This window comes from Tamandua tetradactyla, chromosome 10 (genome assembly GCF_023851605.1).
Source record: "Tamandua tetradactyla isolate mTamTet1 chromosome 10, mTamTet1.pri, whole genome shotgun sequence".
Classification (NCBI taxonomy): Eukaryota; Metazoa; Chordata; class Mammalia; order Pilosa; family Myrmecophagidae; genus Tamandua; species Tamandua tetradactyla.
The window spans coordinates 41,530,832-41,552,118 of record NC_135336.1 but is presented as its reverse complement, the minus strand read 5'-3'; the positions used below and the strand labels follow the sequence as shown (position 1 = coordinate 41,552,118).

At 34.1% G+C, this 21,287-nt stretch overlaps 1 protein-coding gene across 6 annotated transcripts in view; it reads right to left on the bottom strand.

Annotated features, from left to right (window-relative positions):
• Positions 1-21,287, bottom strand: part of CBLB (Cbl proto-oncogene B) — a 200,278-nt gene that overhangs the window by 107,287 nt on the left and 71,704 nt on the right. For all 6 annotated transcript variants that reach the window (XM_077118496.1, XM_077118499.1, XM_077118501.1 and 3 more), the window contains one exon: positions 6,699-6,845. In XM_077118496.1, coding sequence (XP_076974611.1) covers positions 6,699-6,845 — 147 coding nt within the window. The remainder of the gene's footprint in view (positions 1-6,698; positions 6,846-21,287) is intronic.

Genomic DNA, 21,287 nt, shown 5'->3' with positions numbered 1-21,287 from the left:
ACACAATAATCTAACTACTCAGTACACAACAGAATCTAATGCCAGCAAAACCACAACAAGGCGGTGTGAGGGGTGGTTCAGTGGTAGAATTCTCATCTGCCATGCCGGAGACCTGAGTTTGATTTGAGGTGCCTGCCCATGCAAAACAAACAAAAAACCCACAACATACCTAGTCACTGTACATCAAAAACTCAACACACCGTCTCAGTGCACAGGAAAAAAAACAACACATACACTCAAAGGGACAGCAAAAACATAACACGTCCACTCAGTGCACACTTAAAAGCCAAGATATGGAGCTTACTAATCCTTTGATAATAAAGGAGATGTGTAGAATTTTAAAATGAGAAAAAAAGCTACAAATGCCTTGTTGTTATTACATCTAATGGAAGCTAAGTATTTATCTAGTTTGGCTTTTCAGTATCATTATCTGATTTATCTTCCTCTTATTATTTCCTGCCTTCCATTGGCTTCTATAACATCACACTCTTTCAGGTTATTTCTTTACTTTTCTGGTGATGTTTCCACGTCCTTAAATTTCCTCTGTACATATTTCATTTATCAGTATCATTTAAAGTCCTCTTAATTCTCAGGCCATTTCTCCATGGTTTCTATCAAATGTTCCCTTGGTTTCACCATTTCTTTCAGAGATTATAAATTCAAATATTTGGGGACCAGTCAGGTAATGTTAATGAATCATGCACAGGTAAGGATTATGACATGTTGGATTTCATGTTCACATAGGAAGGTTCTAAATATGATGTAGCTTTGCATATAAATGATCCACAGTGACGTAAGCATCCTCATCAAACTGACAGTCGCATTTATCATTGCAAATTTACTATTCAGGATTACAGATCAATTTGCAAGCTCAGTTTAGTTTGTGTTCATACTGCAAACATGCTCTTGTTTCTAAAAAAATCTGGTCTCAATGATGAGACCAAGAACCTAAATTATGATGATTCCACTGAGGTAGATGATACTTTTTGGAGTGGTTCTGAGTAAAGGGGAGAAGGATAAATAAGCTAAAAAGCAAAAGGAAAAGAAAGAAGGAAATATGAATATTATTTGTGTCACCTTGATGTTACTTCCTATCTTTCTTTGAACTATAAAGTCACCATACACAATTCAGTTACCATTCACATCATTCCTCCTGAATAGACTGCTAAGCTTCTTTTACCATAAAAACATATGTAACATATACATAAACACAGCACATATACCTACAGCTCCTCCAGGCAATCTCAGGGCTCTGAAGAGCACTTTAGTAAATAATTGACTTACTATTTGCAACTTTCCTTAGGCACATTTTAATCGTACAGAATCGATTTTAAATATTTATCATCTTTGCATACTCTTTCTTCTTTATCTTGAATACATGCTGCATAAAGACAGAAAACTGTAATATGGCATTTTTTTGTATTAAGAATATTGTCACAATGAATTGAACAAAGTAAGTCCGTAATAAATGTTACTTTATTTTCCCTATTGATAAAAAGATATTTTCTTTAAAAAAAAAAAGGCAGTAATAGAAGTTGGCTAAACAGTAATCATCATTAACTACCATTTTGGAGTTCTATTTCAGTCTTTTTCCCCTATATTTCCTACTAACACAGCTTCCTTCTAAAGTCCTTAATTTCTATTTTGCATCCCCTCTTTCTATTACATATAACTAAATTTCCTTTTCTTTAGCTAGATGGAAAACTAATCTAGTTAATATGTTATAAAACCATATATCTCACCCACTAGAAAGGCAAAGACACCATTGTCCTTTCTTTCTTATTAAAAGTGAAAGGAAAATACAGGAAACCAAAGAAAGTCCATTATCACTTTCCCAGGAAATCAAAGGTAGCAGAATTAATGGAGATATAAATAGATCATTCTTTTTCCATGGTAAGCAGGACAGTTTCTTATCTCCTACCTTACTTCTGTTTAAGGAGACAATTTAGAAAACTTTTTTTTGGAGGTGGGGGTGGAGTAGGAAGGTTTAACTTTCAAATTGTTAGGAACTATGGAACATCCATCATACAAAATCTAATCTTTCCTCTAGAATTAATAATTAATACTATTCATGGGATTTGGAGGAAGATTTAAGGACTTAAATTAAATAATTATTTTGCAATACAGTACTTACTATGGGTCAGACACTAATGCTTTATAGGTAGACTTTAGCTCCTTTAACCTTCACAGCAACCCTAGATGGCAGGTATTATTATTATTATCACCTTTTATAGATGAGAAAGTTGATTAAATAGCTTGTCCAAAGTCACAAAGCTAGTTAAGTGTTGCAGATAGAACTGAATAGAGTCGATTTGGTTCCAGAGGCTGTACCTAACCACTGGGCATACTGCCTCCCAATCAAGAAAGGAAGCAAGCAAACTCGCTCTATCTCACACTTATATATTCTTCTACTTCATAAAACTCATTTGAATAAAAATTAACAACAGTTTCTGAAAGTCTATATATGAAACACTGTGCTGAGTTACTTTAGGAACTACAAGCCAAGTCTTGTGTCAAGAAGCTTGGAGTCAAATGGCAAATGAGATCAGTAGACAAATTTTATGAAAACAACATAAATAATAAAGACACAGGATATGCTTAAAGGAATTTAAGAAGAGATCTAGATGCAATAATAAGGGAAAAGATGATGAGGGAGATGAACTTTGAAGGCTAGGTAAGGATTTCTAACCAAAGATTACAAAAATCTTCCAATGGAAGGAACAATTTGAGCAAAGGCATGGAGACCTGTAATTGTTGCTGTAATCTAACATGACTGTAATCCAACATGACTGAAGAAAAGAATATAAGTAAAGGCTTAACCACAAGAAAAATATGCCCATGCAGTAATACACTCAACCAACAATCACGTTCTGTTATACAGTACCTAAAGGATTCATTCAATAACCACATAAATAAAAATATTTACAGATTATACTGAAAATGGAGCTAGGGTATATGAACACATTGAGAAGAGAGTTTGACATGTAAAAATTATAATACATGCTTGTTTTTACTAATTTTTGGACAAAAAGGCATTAAGGAACATCGCAATCAAGCAGGAAAGACCCACATAATAAAATATATTTGATAATACAAATGTGACTGACAAAAATACCAAAGGAACACAAAAAATAGAATAATCAAAACTGAATGCATGTAGTGGTATGTATTAGTGAGAACAGCCCAGAGAAGGGTATGTATGAACTGAGCTTGAAAAGGGAGTCAAAATTCTGGGAAGATAGAAAAGAAAGAAAGGGAAAGAGAGGGATTCCAGGAATTAGGAAAAGAAGAGCTGACATGTTTAAAAAAAAATCAATTTGTATGTAAAGAAAAAAAAAATCACTGCAAATTTTGAGCAGTTACTAGATACCATCCATCCATTCACTCATCCATCCACCTACTCACGTAGTCTGTTGTGTTTGCTAGTGTCCACACAATCCAAGAAATGCGCCAGGCTCTAAGAAACAAATACAGGACATAGACTCTGCCTTCAAGGGAACTTTCTAATCTATTGGAAATGCAAACACATCAGCAGTCATAGTGCTCCCATATGACAGACTTAAGCATGGGCAACCGGCAGCACACAGTAGAAATATTTACAAAGAGGGTAGTCAAGGAAAACTTCCAATGTAGCAACATTAGGTAGAGCATGGGTCACTGGCTTCCCAAGAATGGTTGCAATTTAGGGAAACGAAAACACTGGGGTGTGAAAAAAAGAACTACAGTAGGGAATATGGGTAGAGTGTTGAGTAATTTGTTTCTTTGAGGATGAGCTGAGTACAAAGAAATGAAGCTAGAAAAAAAAGTTCCTAAAGCTTGCAGTCTTAATGGGATTTCAGACTTTAACTTAGAATCAATAAAATTCATGGAAGCACTTCAGGCAAAAGACTGGCATGATTAGCTCTGCTTTTTTAAAGAAAGCTCACTGGCCTTGCTAAGATAAAGAACTAGCTAGGGTAATACTGAAGCTAGGAGACCAGTCAGAGAGCTGCTGCAGCAATCCAGCGGAGAAGTGAAAAGAACTTGAGTTAAAAGGAAAAGAACTTGTCCTTTCCGCCCTGAGGACAGTTAGGGCCTCTGGGCCACGAGGCTTGGGCCCTGGGCAGAGAGATGGGCTGGGCCCTAAATTCAGGATCGCTGGGAACCACTAAATTGGGGCAACAGGCACAGGACACTTTACATCTGCTACCTCTTTTTATGAGGTCTGATTCCTAAATTTCACCTCAGAAGTTTTTCAAAGTTCTTTTACCATAGCTTGGTCCCAAATTTAACTCAATATTAATGTTTTGCTCTTACTGATTCTGTTCCTTTTGTAAAGAAAGTCATAATAATAATTCTTAAAGTAAGAGCTGCTTTCTAAAAACCAAGTTTGTTTGGCTGCTTTTCAGGGCCAAACTCTCAACGGTTCTGTTTTTGGAAACAATGTTTCCTTCAATTTTAAAGGCACTAGCTAGGTCAAATGGAAGCATTTTCACAGAATCTCATTGTGCATGAAATAAATGATGGGAATATTTCAATATGAGAACTTATGAGAAAATACAAAGTCTATTAAAGCATCACTAAAATAAAGAATCCATTCCTTTGAAAGATGACAGCATTCATATCATTTGTCCATTCATCCAATAAAATACCATGAAACCACTAGGTAAAAACCCATGGAGAATATAAAGATGATTTCTCCAATGATCGAACAAAGGAATCATTAAATTTGATGACAGAGGAAATATTTCCACATTCTAGAAGGGGTTAAAGACAAATTATGCAGCTTTTTCAAGTAAATCGGAAAACAGTACACAAAGTAAAAGCTTGGAGTTAGAGAGAGTATTTAACCGGTATTTCAAGAATGCCTGTTTAATTTAGTAGTGATTTCAGTCACGTAACCACTGAACAGAAATTTCAGCCTCTTGATGACTGTGGTTATAAATAAGGGGAAATAAATATGTCTCAAAAGCACAATTTTCTGTGGTTTGAGGTGCCAGCAAAACAAACTCCTCTCAATAAACATGTGAAAAATCTTTCCATCTTTCACTGACCTTATCATTCACTGACCTTATGACAAAAAAAAAACAGAATTTTTTTAAATCACCAGAAATTTCAGTTTTTAAACAGAAATACCACAGACAATTTGACCTACAGATTTTTTTAAATTTATGATAAAGTTTATTTTGAAGGTTACCAGCTAACTGGTTGCACCAGCTTCACAAGTATGAATATATGAACTGCAGTAATAGGAAATCCTCATGGTTCTTACTCACAAAACTTAAGGAGTTTCTGCTTTCTATTATTTACACATATTTAATTAGTAGACTCTTGGTTGTTACTCTAATTCACATGGAAATGAAATCTTTTTTTTTTTAATTTCTCATTTCTGGATGGATATAGGAACATTACAAAGAGCTGGATATTCAGAATCCAGAAAGTGCATGCTAATGGCAATAATGATACTTTCTTCTTTAATGGTTACATATAATTCTGAATACATTTTAGTATAACAAATGGGAAATAGGCATTAATATTTTCTAAGCCAAAAAATTACATAGCTAATAAAACATGCACTGCCCAATCAATGTAAGCTATGTAAGCATATTCTAATCGTGGTGGTAGCTATAGATAAACATAATACTTCATTTAAGAAAAAGAAGAGCAATTTTACAGTTAATTCACCAGCTGCCACAGCACTAAAATCATCAGAACTATATTCAAGCATTTTATATGGCCATATCAGTTAAGAAATAAAGATAGACCTTTAAATGCAGGATTAAAACAATAATCTATGCATAAGCACTCCCTCTTCCTTAATTCTCAGGCAGGCTTCCATCTATATTGAGAGACATTCTGAGGGTGCTCTCAGACCAAAAGGGATCCTTAAAAGGTTACTGAGGAAAGCATTTGCCTCCTGATATTTAGTTCTTGGTCAACTTGAGAGATTTCTGACAATATTTTGCAAGTTTCATTTATTCTGAGTACAGACATTCAATTCCTATTATTTACCAAGATCACATGAATTTGCATCTGGATAGGAAATAGCCCCCCAAGCAAAAAAAAAAAAAAAAAAAAATCATAATCTGTTTGTATAATCAAACTTTGCTATAGCACCATCCTCATTTTTATATCTTGTTCACACATGCATGCTTTCTGGGCAGTAACACAAAGAAGGCCTAAATCAGGATGCTAGGGCCTTCTCCTGCCTCAATTTCAGATCTTAACCAAAGGTTTACACATTACCATCTCTGGGATGGACCCTCTGGTTCTATAATCCTGGAGCAATTGCTCCCCTCTCTGAATTTTCATAGCAATTTATATGCGTTATTTTAAAGTATCAACTCTCTCTGCCTTTTATTTTATATACGTGTCTTACGTATGTACTAAATTAAAATAAGCTACAAGCTTCTCCTGAACAGACTCTGCCTTATAAACTCTTCTTAGAACACACTATTTAATTCAATCAATGTCTGTAAAATAAACACATACCACATAAACTGATATTTGCCTTGTAATACAATAAAACCACCCGGTTATAAAATGGAAAGGCACACATTTGGTGCCCAAACAGAAAAATTACCGATCAAAACACTCACCCAGAACATTAAATTATATTCTAAAAATACTCAAGTAAAATCTACACTATATGAAACTGGAGGTAGGATTAGGTCATCTTTCAAAGATGTATTCAAAATAAAAACGTGATTTTCACTTACTTGTCTCCAAAAAACTTTCTCCAGAATTCAGCAGCATCTGCTTTTGTAATACGAAAATTATCTCCCTGGAACTGACCATTAGGAAAGATTGCTTTGATTTCTGCCAGCATGTGACTGAAGATGAGGGACAGTTTTGTGAGATTTCGTCTACAGAAACAAGAGAAAAAGTGAAGAGAAAAATTAAATATAATTTGCAAATAAGTTTTAATGGGGATATATATTAAGACAAGTAAAATGATGCACAGTATCAACCTCAGTCTTGGTAGTCACCAATATCACAACTCAGTAACACCCTAAAGACAATATCTATAACATCGTATATTTAAATTTCTAACAGACTATCATGTTATTATTCATCCATGCATTCACTTAATATAAACCTGAACACATTAAACTGCATGATCCCACCGAACTAATAGTTAAATGGAAGAGTCAGACATCTAAAAAAAGTCAAATTCCAATATAAATGCCAAACACAAAAGATGAAATGAGGAATACGGAAAGATTTTCCCTCAGAAGAGATTCTAGGAAGATAAATGTTTGGCACCTTACAGACTTGAAGTAGAAGGGGAGAGAGGGAGGTGAAGAAGGCATTTCAGGCAGTAGAAAGGTCACATATAGTACAGAGGAATGAAACAGAATTAAGTATAAAATATATATATTTGGCATGCCTGGAGCAGAGTAGAAGGTAACAAGGAAAAAGTTTGGTTGGGACATGTCATAAAGAGACATCTGAATCAAGGGGCACTTGCCACTTCTACCTAAATCAAATTCTCTGATAATGAGTTTCAAGATATGTATATATTTTAGAAGTTCCCTGCATGATTCTAATGTGCTCCTCTGTATAAAAACTACTATTACAGAGAATGGGAAGCCAAATGGATTAAACAGGGCAGGGACATTATCAAATCTATATGGAAAAAAATTGTTGGTAGTATGAAAAAATGATTGGAAGGGAGGGAAATACAGATGCCTCCTCTATTTTAATTTCCATGGTTAAGTTCTTGGGTGCTGACATGATTTAAAATATGATTCATACTTTCAAATAATACTATCACCTGCAATCCTTCAGAACATTTCATAAGTTTACAACATTAATTATGTGCAAATGAAGCACAAAACACTAAAGACCTTTTCAGTTTTAAACTTGTTGCTTTACATTTCTGCTTATTCTGAATCACCAGAACTTAATAGATACACACATAAAATATTTCTACCCTGAAGCTCTAACTGCCTTTTTTCTGAGGGGTGGGGGAGCAATTGCTTTGGGTCCCAAAACATAGAGAAAAATAAAATGAAATATCCATCTAATTTGTGATGCATATGTAATCATAAGCGTTTCAACAGACCTTTAACATAGAAAGTTACAGTTCTTTTCCCCATTTTTATTGATGTTCATGTGTTTCAAGATTCACAAACAAGCAAAAACATTTTTGGTGCCAGACTATTTACTATGCATCTCTCAATAAGGTCAATAGATACATTCACTCCTTCTAAAACTTTTACAAAAGAAACACATAACTTCTTAAATAAGTTGAATACAGAATAAATGACAAAATGTGGAAATAGCACAAACAGAAAATGACAAAATATATTCTATATCCCAACAAATTCATTTCTATTGGAAAAACAAAATGTCTTCTTTTTATAAGCAGTTTTTCCTGTAAGAAGATTTATTTTTAAATGGGGGGGGGGAGTGGTCAGCACTTAATATCTTTAGAGCCTGATGAGCTACCATAAAAATTTCACAAAATCATTATGGTTATACATGATTCTGCAGCATTTTCTTAGATTCATCTGCACTTCTGTGCAACTCAAACTAACTCAAGTGTAAAATTCCTGTAATTAGCTGAATCTGACACTGACTAAACTTCCAATTTATGTCAACACATTCTCATTTAGATGATAGTAGATATATATTACTCAGCACTGGAAAATAAAAGTGAACTGTTATACTACATTAGAGGAACGACTTGTGGCCAAAAGCAAATTACAACACTCACTCTTGAGATCTGAGTTTAAGGAAAAGTATAAAGTCACCTTAGAAACATCTGCATTTAATTTAATTTCTTCGATTAGGCTAAAAGGTTAATTTTCAACCAAATTTCCAAATGATACAGGAGGGAAAGAGAAATCAAAATGGCAATAAGTAGAATGAGCCCACTGCTCTTAATTTTCTGAATGGTTGCTCTCTATCCCCTTGTTTCTTTGTTCGTTAATCGTATCCAAATGTAATTCATTTTCACTTGTTAAATTAAAGTCTGAAGTATAATGCTAATGATCACCTATCTTGGGTGTTTGATGTACTAGCTCTGCAAAGACTAAACTTTAAAACAGAAATAACAGCACTTTACCTTTACAATTTACAATCTAAAAGCTCTAGACTATAAGCTCTAGAATCCCTAGTAACTATAAATTATAATTGCTTAATTCTCAAAAATATGTATAGTGCCATTTTCGTGTTCATGTAAGAGGATCACCAGTTTTATTTGACTTTTGGCATAAACTAAAGCAAAGAAAAAATATTCTGCCTTTAGACTTAAAACAAAATCAATTAAATTCATATTATGATGAATACATCAGTTTTTATTTTTCACATACAACAGAATACATGCTTATGATATAGTCATTTAATATTTACATTATTTTGAAACTCTATTATTTAAAAGATTGATTTAGAAAGGCTGCAATCCAGACCAAGACAGGAAAACATTTTAGTTAATTCTCTACCTGATGTCATTTAACTGTATTATCAGCAAATATGTTTTCTCTTTTATATGATTCTTTGCAGTTTCTTTGTGTTTTCCATATTTAGCTATGCTTTTGTTAATTCCCCACCCCACTCTGCATTCCTAAATATCTTTTTTTTTTTAAGAAATAAGATCCAATTTTGAAAATAAAATACAAGAATACAGCTGTCTCTAATCATCTACACATACAGGCGAAAAGGTAACAACTCTATATACTCTTTACAGATGAAATGTTCTTTCCTATTATGAAAATGTTCCATACGTAGCTAATTTTCCCCAAGCCCCACTAGTCATGATCTACCTAGATCATAAGACCAAAAACGGTGACTAGTTAATAAAGGATTTAATGCTTGCTAATTAAGAATACGTTTCCATTACTAAAATTCCCCTATCTCAAAACAACTAACATAACAAATGTTTTTCCACAAAGGAAAGGTTCAACAATCTATTATATATAGCTTTAGTTATTTTTACAAGGAATTCTGCATCTGTGTCTTTTGCTAACATACTGTATTTAAACTAATTATTACCGCATATCTTCCATTAATCATTATAAACTGAGCCATTTTTAACTTGCTTTGTCTGAGATTTTGGTGATAAATAATTTGAGAATAAAAGTGTTTCTGAAATACCAGGTAAACAAAAAGTACCTTCTAGATGTCCATCTTGGTAAAAATAGTAAAGATGTTAATCTTAGAGGAATCTTGAAGAATAAAGAGGGAGGAATAAAGACAGAGAGAGGAGGAGGAGAAGGAAAACCAACTACATAAAAATAAGAACAGAAACACATCTGTAGTCTCAAAAATATCACATAAGAAGCAAGGTGTCTCTTTTATCTTGAATTTGGCCACATATTATTGTACTTCTTCAGAAAATATGAATCACTTTCTCACAAACGCAAGTTACATTATGGCACAAAATGTTGAGGGCAAACTCGAGTCAATTAACATGTAACTCTGTTGGCATGATGGAAATTCCTTGTTTATGAACAAATCTTCATAGTGTACTGTGACTCCAGCAAACATCATATGGAGACTAAAAGTAAATAAAGTTTGAAATATGAATTAAATCTGAAAGATGAATTTTAAAATTAAGATTGGACTGGTGGTCTCTACTAAATGTGGTATCAAATGAATGTAATCTAATTACATTGCATGTTCTCCTTATATTTTCTCCATTCAAGAAAGAGCTGTGCCATAAATCAAGAAAGAAATAAAAAGTTATGAATCCTGGATTGGTGGGAAACTTAAAATGACACTTTCATTTCAGTGAGGTCCAAAATTTGTGAGAATATACTGTTTTAAGTAGAAGAGATGAGACAGTTTACCCAAAAACTATCAATAATTCAATACTCACATGTAAAAGTTGGAACGTGCTCTTAATTTTTACAAGATTGAGTTTAATCTTAAAATTCAACATTAAAAGAATGTAAAGAATATAAACAGCACCTCTTAGAATCAGGCTCATGTCCAGTTAAAAAGCAATTTCTATTCACTGGATTTCTGATGTAGGACTACACATGATGGGCTTGGAGAGTATTTCACACTGTTTTTGACCTTGGAACATTCTGATCCATAAGCAAGTGGGAGATCAAGCTGACGAAAGCCTTGTGTGTCATTTCTCTGTATTGGGAATAGCAATCATTTTTAAGAAAGGTCCTGAGGTTCTTAAATATAATTGGATCCTTCACCCCTTTTCCTTGCCCAACTGTTTTAAAGTTTTCAATACCTCGAAGGGGAATGTGAAGCAGACCCTAAAAGTTCAAATGCCAGAGAGTTTGTCCAAGTCTTAAGGGAAGTCAAAAGCATTCTCAGAAACAATCTAACCTCAGACACGAGGCAGTAGGATATTTTTTCAAACTACTTACTGTACTTTACATGTTGGACTTTGAACTGCTCACTCAAAGAGGAATTTAGTCATCTAAATCAGTCCAAAAGTTAGAATACGATAGGTAACTAAAGGGAAACCTTACATTTCCTCTACTGAGAATACAGTCATTTGTCACTGGCATGGCAAAGGATGCCAAGTCTGAAACTGTGGCTGGCAGAGATGAACCTTGGGAATCCTTTGAAATCTCTATAGTATACTTCTAAGCATGTTATACTTATGAACAAGATGCTATCTCTTGCAATAAGAATACTGTTTACAGGGTGAATATATCTGCTTTCTCCAGTAAGTAATTTTAAATGGACAATGTATACATGCTTTATTGAAACTAAACTCAAACATGAAATGATGTAACTTGGAAAACCATCCTATTTTCCTGATGAATGAAATGGTCCTTTGAGATGTTTCCAGGAGGTATTCAAAATGTATACTACCTAATTTTCCTGATTTCAAAGAGTTTGGCCTTGGAATTTGAGAGTCCTGGATTCAAATCCTTACTCTGCTGGTAATTTGGGCAAGTTACTTAACCTCCCTGATTTAGTTTCTTCATCTATAAAAATTTTAAAACAAAATGCTGTCTAACTCAGTAAATAAAACATATTAGAAAGAGACTCCACATTTAATTAGAAAAAATACTCAATAAATAGGACTTGTTATCATTAATAATAATTCCACCTATCACCTCTGTTTAAAATTATAAAACCTTATCATACAATGTTTCTTCTCTTTCCCATATAACACTATTGTCCATTAAACTGATAGCCATCGTTATAATAAGATGAAAATCATGATTCAAGCATCATGTAGCCTTTCATAATTCCATAAACAGCAAACAATGGTCAAATATTTGATTCATTCATTCAGTCATTAATTCAGCAAACCTTGACAGGGTGCCTGTTACATATGAGGTCTGGTCTAGGCACCGATGATAGAAGATAACACAACCCTACCACTAACAAATTTACCAAATACAACGGTAGGAAGAGTTCTAAAGAGATGATTATAATATAATGTGGTGGAGGTAATGACAGAGGGAAGTCTGGGAGCATAGAAAAGAGTTGTCTATTCCAGAATGGGATTCCAGAAGGAAGGGCTTCCTGAAGTGGGCAAACATCTGAGCTGAGTACTGAATGACACACAGAAGTTAGCATGAACAAAGAGGTGGAAGGGTTGTTTTGAAGAAAACACCGTTTTGAAGAAAACGGTGAGAAAACAGCACAGTACATGTAGAAGTACAAGTAGATTAATGCTGTTAGAGTAAAAAATTTGAGTTCAGAGTGATGAAGGGAGAAGATGAAGGGCTGATCATCTAGGAACTTAGAAGAAGTACGCTTTTTACTTTAAAACTGAGAGGAAGTCATTAGAGAAGTCAGATTTGAGTCTGACATAGTCATGGGGCAGTTGTATGGCAGATAAATTTGAAGAGGACAAGATGGAAGGTGGAAAGAACTCAGAGAATGACAGGCTTAACTCAAGCCAAAAAACATATGGGTACAGAAGGAAGAGAAGAGAAGAGGAGAGCGATGGGAGTTAAAGCGACAAAATTTCAAACTGAAATTTACATGAATTGAGGGAATTAATGGGCTAGGAGAAAATGGAGCCTCAAGGAGCTTGAAAATCCCACTACATTAAGAATAATATAGTGTGAATGATCCTTAGGTAGAAAAAGGAAGGTGGTAATTAGTAAGAGAGATAAAGGAATTTATAAAATCTGAAGTGATGAGTTCTGACCAGAATGTGGCTCTGCAAAGGGCAGCTCCATAGAGTGGTAGAGTGGAAGTGAAGTGGACCAGGAAGTACATGGCACCAGGGATGAATACAGTCATTCACATACATTTTGAAATCTCCTATAATTATGGTAGCAGTTTGGATGAAAAGAAGTACTATAATAGGTCTTATCTTGATATAATCAATAAAGTTTTTTATCCTTCTAAATGTTCTTTAAAAAAAAAAGCCAGTTATTGTAACTGTACAAAAATGCCAAAGTAGAATTAACAACATACCTTTGATGATTTCAACAGTTTCATCTGAAAAAATTATTACAAAAATCTACTATTTTGTGATATGATCACTCATACTTTAATTTGGTTTAAAAGCTCAACAATATCTACTTCAATAAAGAAAACTTTTGTCTTTACTATTATACTTTTGATTAAGTCTGTTATAAGTATCCTTTTGTAAAACAAATTGAAAAAACAAAATAAAACAATATAGGTCAGTCTATTACTTCTGCTTCTTAAGACAGAAAAGAAAAGCATACACCTAAATTTTCTTTTTATTTACACTGGACAATAAATTCTGTTACCTAATTGGAAAGTCCTGAAATTCATGTGGAAGCAATATGTACATAATAAAACTTTGTTTTCTTGAATTTCTTCGTTTTTCAAATGAAAAAGAAACATTAGGAATACAAACTATATTTTTATGACATGAAGTAATTTGCAACAAAACCAACGGGACCTGAAACCACAACAGTAACAACAACAACAAAAACAAAAATTCACTTTTTGGTTTGCCAAGAAGTAGACTAACCAATTAACTGAAGAACCATATTTTAATTAACTAAATATATATCTGTGAAATAGCATTCTTAATAAAATTTAGGCAGTATTCACTGACTCTGATTCACTACCTTAATTTTATGCCTATAAAACAAAAAGATATAATTGGTCAATTTTTTTCAAGTCCTATCCTAAATCCAGAAGAAAATGTTTTAATTATGTTTTACTTGTTACATTGCCTACTCCTCCATTTTTATTTATTATTTTTGTCACTTCCAGAGTGGCTTTTGCTGTGCTTTTACTCAATAGAAACCATCCATGGAAGCAAGCTGCCATTCTACCATTTCTCACCCCACTTTCCTATGCCTAAACCACCTGAACCGTCTCTTGCTTTCTCTGATCCACATCTTGAGTTAAGCCATCTCCCCCTCTTTTGATGCAATACCCTTATGTCTCAACCTATTGAAATCTTACCCATGCAAGTTTTATGCCAAAGTACTTCCACCATGTCTTTTCTATTCCTCTCCCGACATATGACTTCTCAGGCTATTAAATACTACAGCACTCCACCACCACACCACTTTACTTGCCATCATGGTTCATTTATATACACATTGAATTTCAAGTCTCTCTATCAGAACAAAGGCCTTTATTGGAGGAAAAAAATCTCATATCTATAATAGCTCCTTACACATGGTAGGTGTCTAATAAATGTTAGTTAATTTCAAGGACCATAAACAGATTTGAAAAATTAGACATAAGAAAGGATTTCCAGACTCAAAATCAGTGTTAATGACAGATCGATAGGGACAGGGGATAGACACCGGCTGTAAGAACACATTAAGGCATCAAATTCCCAAACCCTGATGGAAAGAAAGTCTTCCAAAACCCACTTTAACAGAATTTAAAAACTAATCTGCCACTAAATTTGAAAAAGAAAAATCTTTACTCTGAGAGGTCTGAAATTTTATTTTCCCTATTTTAACTATGATCATGTATGATAAAATGTGCCAGTAAGATAAAGGAAACTAATGTTATATCCCTTGTGGGTAGTTTCCAGAAACTCAAGTAAATTAAAGGCATTTGTCATAATTTCTAAGGAAGGATAATATAGTTTTCCATCACACTTACTGATCCCTGACAGTTACTTCCTCTTTTTGATTCTGGGAATCTTCCCTATTGATACCTTTGTCTCACTCTAATCCTGCCTTCTTGGAGCACAGCAAGTGAAAGACAAATGAACCATAGGAGGAGATACAGACATAGTTCATCACTCTGTTGTTGTCTTCTGCAATAAAGGAAAAGAAAACTAAAATCATAAGATGTGCTTCATTCCTTCCCAATAAAGCAAAAGCTAGCTTTATTCAAATGGTTGGGTCAATATGAAAATAAAAACAAATCCAATTTTGCCAAGCCATTCCCTTTACTTTAGACACAATATGATACAGAATCACATCATAAAATTGTAACATTGTGTGTACATGAGTGTGTGTATGTGTGTGTAATAAATATTTTGGCATGAAATGAAAGTGTGAAGTTAAGTATAAGCAGATAAAAATAGTACATTCCCTATAATCTTAGTTCTATTTAAAATCTAAATATCACGTTATAAATAAAAAACAGGATATACACAAAATGACGTCAACATAATTCTGCAAAGTAGAGTTTTTATTAAAACTATATTTCGATTCTTCAAAATTTTCTATTTTCAACAAGAAAAAAAAGTCACTGAAAGTTATATATTGAATATCTGAGGCAAACCTGAAATATGTCTGTACGAAAGTAAACAGCTCCCAAACTTGTTATAACGTCCTCATCCCCTGAAGGGTCAGGGCTGTTCTGGCTTTCAAGTAAAGAAAGAATTTCTGATGTATTCACCCCAACCCATTTACCTGAACCTTGATTTGCCAATTTTCTATTAGCCTGTCCCCCATAGTACATCCACAAATGACACAACAGTATTTTTCATGGTCCTTCCCAAAAGAAAGCCTCTTAATTATAATTTAACATTTTTAGAATACAAAGCAGAGAATATAAAGATTAAACAGTTTAGTTAAGTCCATAGTTCAACAACTGCTTAAACAGATTGAGGTTTCTGGAGCCTTAAATCTAATTGGTAACTTCATCTGCCACCTTTATAAGAGTCTCCTGAAAAATGCAAGTCAAGTTGTGCTAATTTTTGGAGCACAAAAAACCCTGGATAGTTATATAGATAAATTAGCTCATCAGGTGTATTCTTCATCTTATTATATTGTAAAATAAATTCATGGCTACTAATGACCAGAGGATTCAATTAGCCACATTTTCCTTCAGTTTAATCAAATGTATGTTTATGTGCGTATGTACGTGTATGTATGTACGTATGGTCATGGTTCAAGAGAAGAGCTAATTTAGATGTCTACAATCTCATAAAAATGCTAGTTTTTTTTAAAAATCATTTTGGGCATAGTTCTTTCAAAATGACAAATAAAAAATTAAAACACTCATAGAAAAACATGGATGCAATTATCTACCAGTTCTCAGCAATATAGTTTCCCTGGACCACTATCAAAGCCTCAAACCTTCTGAAGATAGCCACACGACAGATACATTAAGGGGGGGGGGGGGGGAGAAGTCAAAGACTTTCTTGAATTGGCAAAAACTAAACTGGTTGTAACTTGTTCCGTGGCTATGCAGTGTCAATAGGACCTTCCAGACTAACAGTTTCTACATCTCTAATAACAAGTCTCATTAAGTAAATAGTGGAGAAATTATTTGGCTGGTAAACTGGGGTTCTATACTCAGCTCTGTTCAAATCAACACTCCACAATATAAATAAGAGCTGAAGACTGCCATAATCCAAAGCTTCTTCCTGTATAAAACGAGGGAATTGTGGTACGTAAGTTCTGAGTCCCATAACATTGCATGTAGCTGTTACTGATTTTATTAGGGTCACCAAGAGGTGACTAGATAGCTCTGGCGCTGAAAAGCCCATATGCTTTTGGGTTGAAATTGTAAATCCATTTCACAAACAGCAGCTGATATAGAAGTACAACATGCTTTATATTATAGATTTGCCTCAATACGTCTCAGTCTTGGAGTGCAGAAAGCATGAAGTCAAGATGCCAAGAATCTAACACAGAAAATTAAAATTATAGTAAGTATAAAAACCTTTCATAAACATATTTGGAAGACTTGATTTTTAATTTGTTCTTTATCAGCAATGGCATCTCTGACGTCTCTTTGTTCTTTTAGCAACAAAGAAAAATCCATGAATGATTTTGGCTCTTAAAACACAAAACCACAAAGCAGCAATTTTTTTTTAAAGAGGTGGTTTAAAAGCTCTATGTTTCATGTTAATGAATAGTACACATTAGAACATTGAAATCATATGAACAATAGAGACTGCACTAGAACAAGTTTGCCCTGTAGGAACTTTATGGTTTAAAGAATTGATCTTATTTATTTATTCTTGGGGAGGAAATGTACTAATATATGGAATAGGCACAAGGTAACACCAAGTTGAAGAATTTTAATTTTCATTTCAACCAACAGCTCAAATATAGCCAAATTTGGGGAGACTCCTATGATTACCATATGATAGCTGTTCTATAATATGAATCAAATCCCTTCATTATCTCAGTCCAATTGCAAATGGAGAAATGCCCATATCAATAAACCACCCTCATATGTTGGCTTTTATGCATAAAGACAAACATATCTAATCTGCCTACACCTCTGAAGGCAGTATATTACTGTGTTGAAAAGCTCCAGCTCTACAGTAATACAAACCTAAGCCCATGCTTGAACCTAATTCTGCCATTTAACAGCTGTATGACTTTGGGCACTTAACCTCTCCAAGTCTTGGTTTCCTCATCTTTAAAATATGGATCGTTATAGTTCTTACAGGCTTTGTGGAGGATTAAAGGTATAAATTTTTTGCCACTCTTCCCATCATGGGGTGGGTCTCTTTCTGCTCCCCTTGAATCTGGGTTAGCTTTGACCAATAGAATGTGGCAGAAATGGCAGTACACAACTTCTAAAGCTAGAGATCTATAGTTTCTACCTTTATTTCTTAGAAAAAGCACTTGGATATTTAGCTTCCACGCCAGGATGGAGCCTAAGTAACCCTACAGAAAGGCCTCTGTAAGCTCCCAGTTGCCTAAATGCTGGGCATATGACTTAGGCTACTGGGTCTTCCAGCCAAATTAGCACCATGGCCATTACTACATAAAGCAAAGAACCGTACAGCCAACCCACAAATTGGTGACAAACATTGAATTGTTGTTGTATTAAGACACTAAACTTGGAAATGATCTGATACACAGCAATAAATAATTGCCTTGGGACACTGACACATGTAAGCTTTCAATAAATGTTAGTTGTTATTACTGTTATCAGTGCTATCAATTTATTATTATCATTAACATCATCAATATTTCTAATTGAAAGGATAGATTCCTCTGCACTCACTAATACGAATAAGTACATAACTCTTGCATAATGGATCAAAGACATTATTAAAAAATTATTCCTAATCTGACCAAGTATTTTTACATTGGAAATTATATATTTTACATGCCCTATATTTTTCTTGAAACAAAAACAAAAACAAAAAAAAAAAACAAGAGAAGTTTTTGGTAGAAAGCTAAACAATACTGATTGGAAAGCAGCCTAACCAGATATGGATCAGAAGGAATTTGCTGCAGTTATTTCACAAAACATATTTAGATCACCACACCATGAAACTGAACTGTGAAAACATCATTAGGCTAATTCACTAATTTATACTGACGAAACAACAGACAATTTCTATAAGATGTAAAGACTCAAAATTAGGAAATCCCCTTCAATTAAGTGAGGGTAAAGGATAAGCAAAGTCCTAGGATATTCATAAACTTTACAGCAATCCTTTAATTGAGCTGTAATTTAAGTCAGGTGTTTTCTGAAGATGATTTAACATAACTAGAATTGACATGTGTCTAGATAACAAATCATCCTGGATGTTAGCCCGTCTAGCTCTACTCACTGGAGTATCTGTTTAAAATTAATAATCTCTCTCTCTTTTTTTTTTAATAATCTCTTACTTATCAACACCGAAGTATACACACTAATGTACCCATTTTATTCTTTTTTTTTTTTTTTTTGCATGGGCAGGCACCAGGAATTGAACCCGGGTCTCCAGCATGGCAGGCGAGAACTCTGTCTGCTGAGCCACCATGGCCTGCCCAACTAACGTGCTTTCCGAACCATAACTTTTTGGCTCCAGGTGTACTGCAATCATCACTACGGTGATTTTGAGAAGACATCTAAAAATGCTGCTGAATAGCCCAATGTACTTGCCTACCCATGTAAATGTTTTTAGTGAAATGGTTATTAAATAGATGCATTGCTAAACTCAAAATTTATCATTTAAACCTTAAACACCAGAATCAATCATTATTTCTGTCCAGAAGATACAAATTATTTAAAACTTAATAGAAAAAAAAATTGGATGCTCAGGTAGTTCAGTGGTAGAATTCTCGCCTGCCATGAAGGAGCCCTGGATACAATTCCCAGCCCATCACTCCGAAAACAACAACAAATTTAACAACTGGTGCTGTGATAAGGGGATATTCACATAGAAAAAAATAAATGGGATCTCCAATGCACAGCAATCAAAGAAAAAAAAAACTTAATAGAAATAAGACGAATTTAAGATTTAAAAAAAACAACAAAATATTTTTAGTCTTTCAGTAAACATTAGAATTAAGGGAGAGGGACCTTATATAAACTTAAAAATTGTATTTTCTTCTTACTTCCTGCTTAAGTATTTCTCAAAGAATTTAATTCTGAAAGAAAAAATACAAATAATCTACAAAGATCAGGCTATAAAAACAGTACCAGTTAATCTTTTTTGTTTTCTAGCATCATGACATAGCTTACTCCTTCTCTAAAAGTTTAGTTTACTTACACAAATATCAGTTCTCTAATTTTCAGAATAATTTTATCGGCATAAAAATTGTCATCTGCATATATGGAACTGTGACGACTTTAAATAAAGTTTGTTCACTCAAATTTTTTTTTGACAACCTGTTATTCTCTGCTACTACAGTAGGCCGTAGGGCTATATGAATATATTTCAAGTGATAAAAAATATAAATGCTGCACTACTGATATTGGCAAAGTGGTATGGGACTTCAGAGGGTAGAGTGATTAATCCCAGCTTTGGGGCTAGAGATGACTTCACTGCCCTCTTGGAATTTATAACTTTAGTGGGTATCTACTTAGAAAACACACAATTAAAATACAGTGTAACTTTAACCGAGGTACATTCAAGCTGCTACAGGAACACACTAGCTTACGGGAGAAACACTCAATTCTATGGGCCTCTTAGAAAGGGTTAAGAGAAGGGCTTGGGTAGAACACGCTAGAAAAAAATGGTAAAGCAAGTAGACCCAGTGCATGCAGGTATAAACCAACCTGGCAATATGACAAAAGTGATCTGCACTCACAGAAAGAGGCTGAAGGGACTCAAAGCCAAGTCACAAACATTGAACTACCTCCCCATCCAAGTCGTCTATTGACCAAGAGAGCTCCACCATCTACTTATGCTGTTAGGGATGCAGAGTTCTACATTTCAGACCATGGCTCCACCACAGGACTACACAGGGGAGTCCTTTGAAAAAGTAGACCACTTTCAATATAATGTATCATACAGTATAATTTAATAACTAGGAATATTTAGATTTTTATCATAATTTAAAAGCTTTTGCTTGAGAATATTTCTTTAAGATAAATGAATTTTGCATGTGTTCCCTGAATCCTTGATAGAATATAATCTATATTTAACAAATTGAGAAGACAAAAGTGCACGTAGAAGAATGCACCAGAAGCCTGTGTTTTAGAAGCAGCTGTTTTCCTTTGGCAAACTCTTACCCCTGGTGTATTACCATTTGAAACAGACTCAGCGATCAAGCTGCTGATGCACTTCTGAGAAGATGTGTTTCTACTTCAAAATACCACAGTAATTCCCTAACTTACAGAATTGACTCACCAGATAAATATTTAGTGTAGTAAAGAAATGTTCCCTTTTTTCATGTTCTAGAATATAACACTGAACTGAAATGTGACCAATTCACAAACAACATCACCAAAAGTCAATCAAGTACCATGCCACCAGCTGACACTCTGTCAGGTTATTCCCTAGATAGGAGACTCTGATGAAGCTCTCAAGAATAAGCCCCATTTCATTCCACGGAATACAGCATAATCTGTTCATTAAAAGTGGAGTATAGTTATGCACTATCTTTTTTCATTAAGCTTTATGGAGGCTGGATATATTTCCTGGGTCAAAATTTGTCACAAAAACCTGTTACACTGACATCTGTTCAGCATCACACATGTGAGTACAATACAGCACAGAGAGGGCTACAAGTAGCAATGTACAGCCAAGTACTTGCTTTCTTATTGGAATGAATTTCTGGTATGTT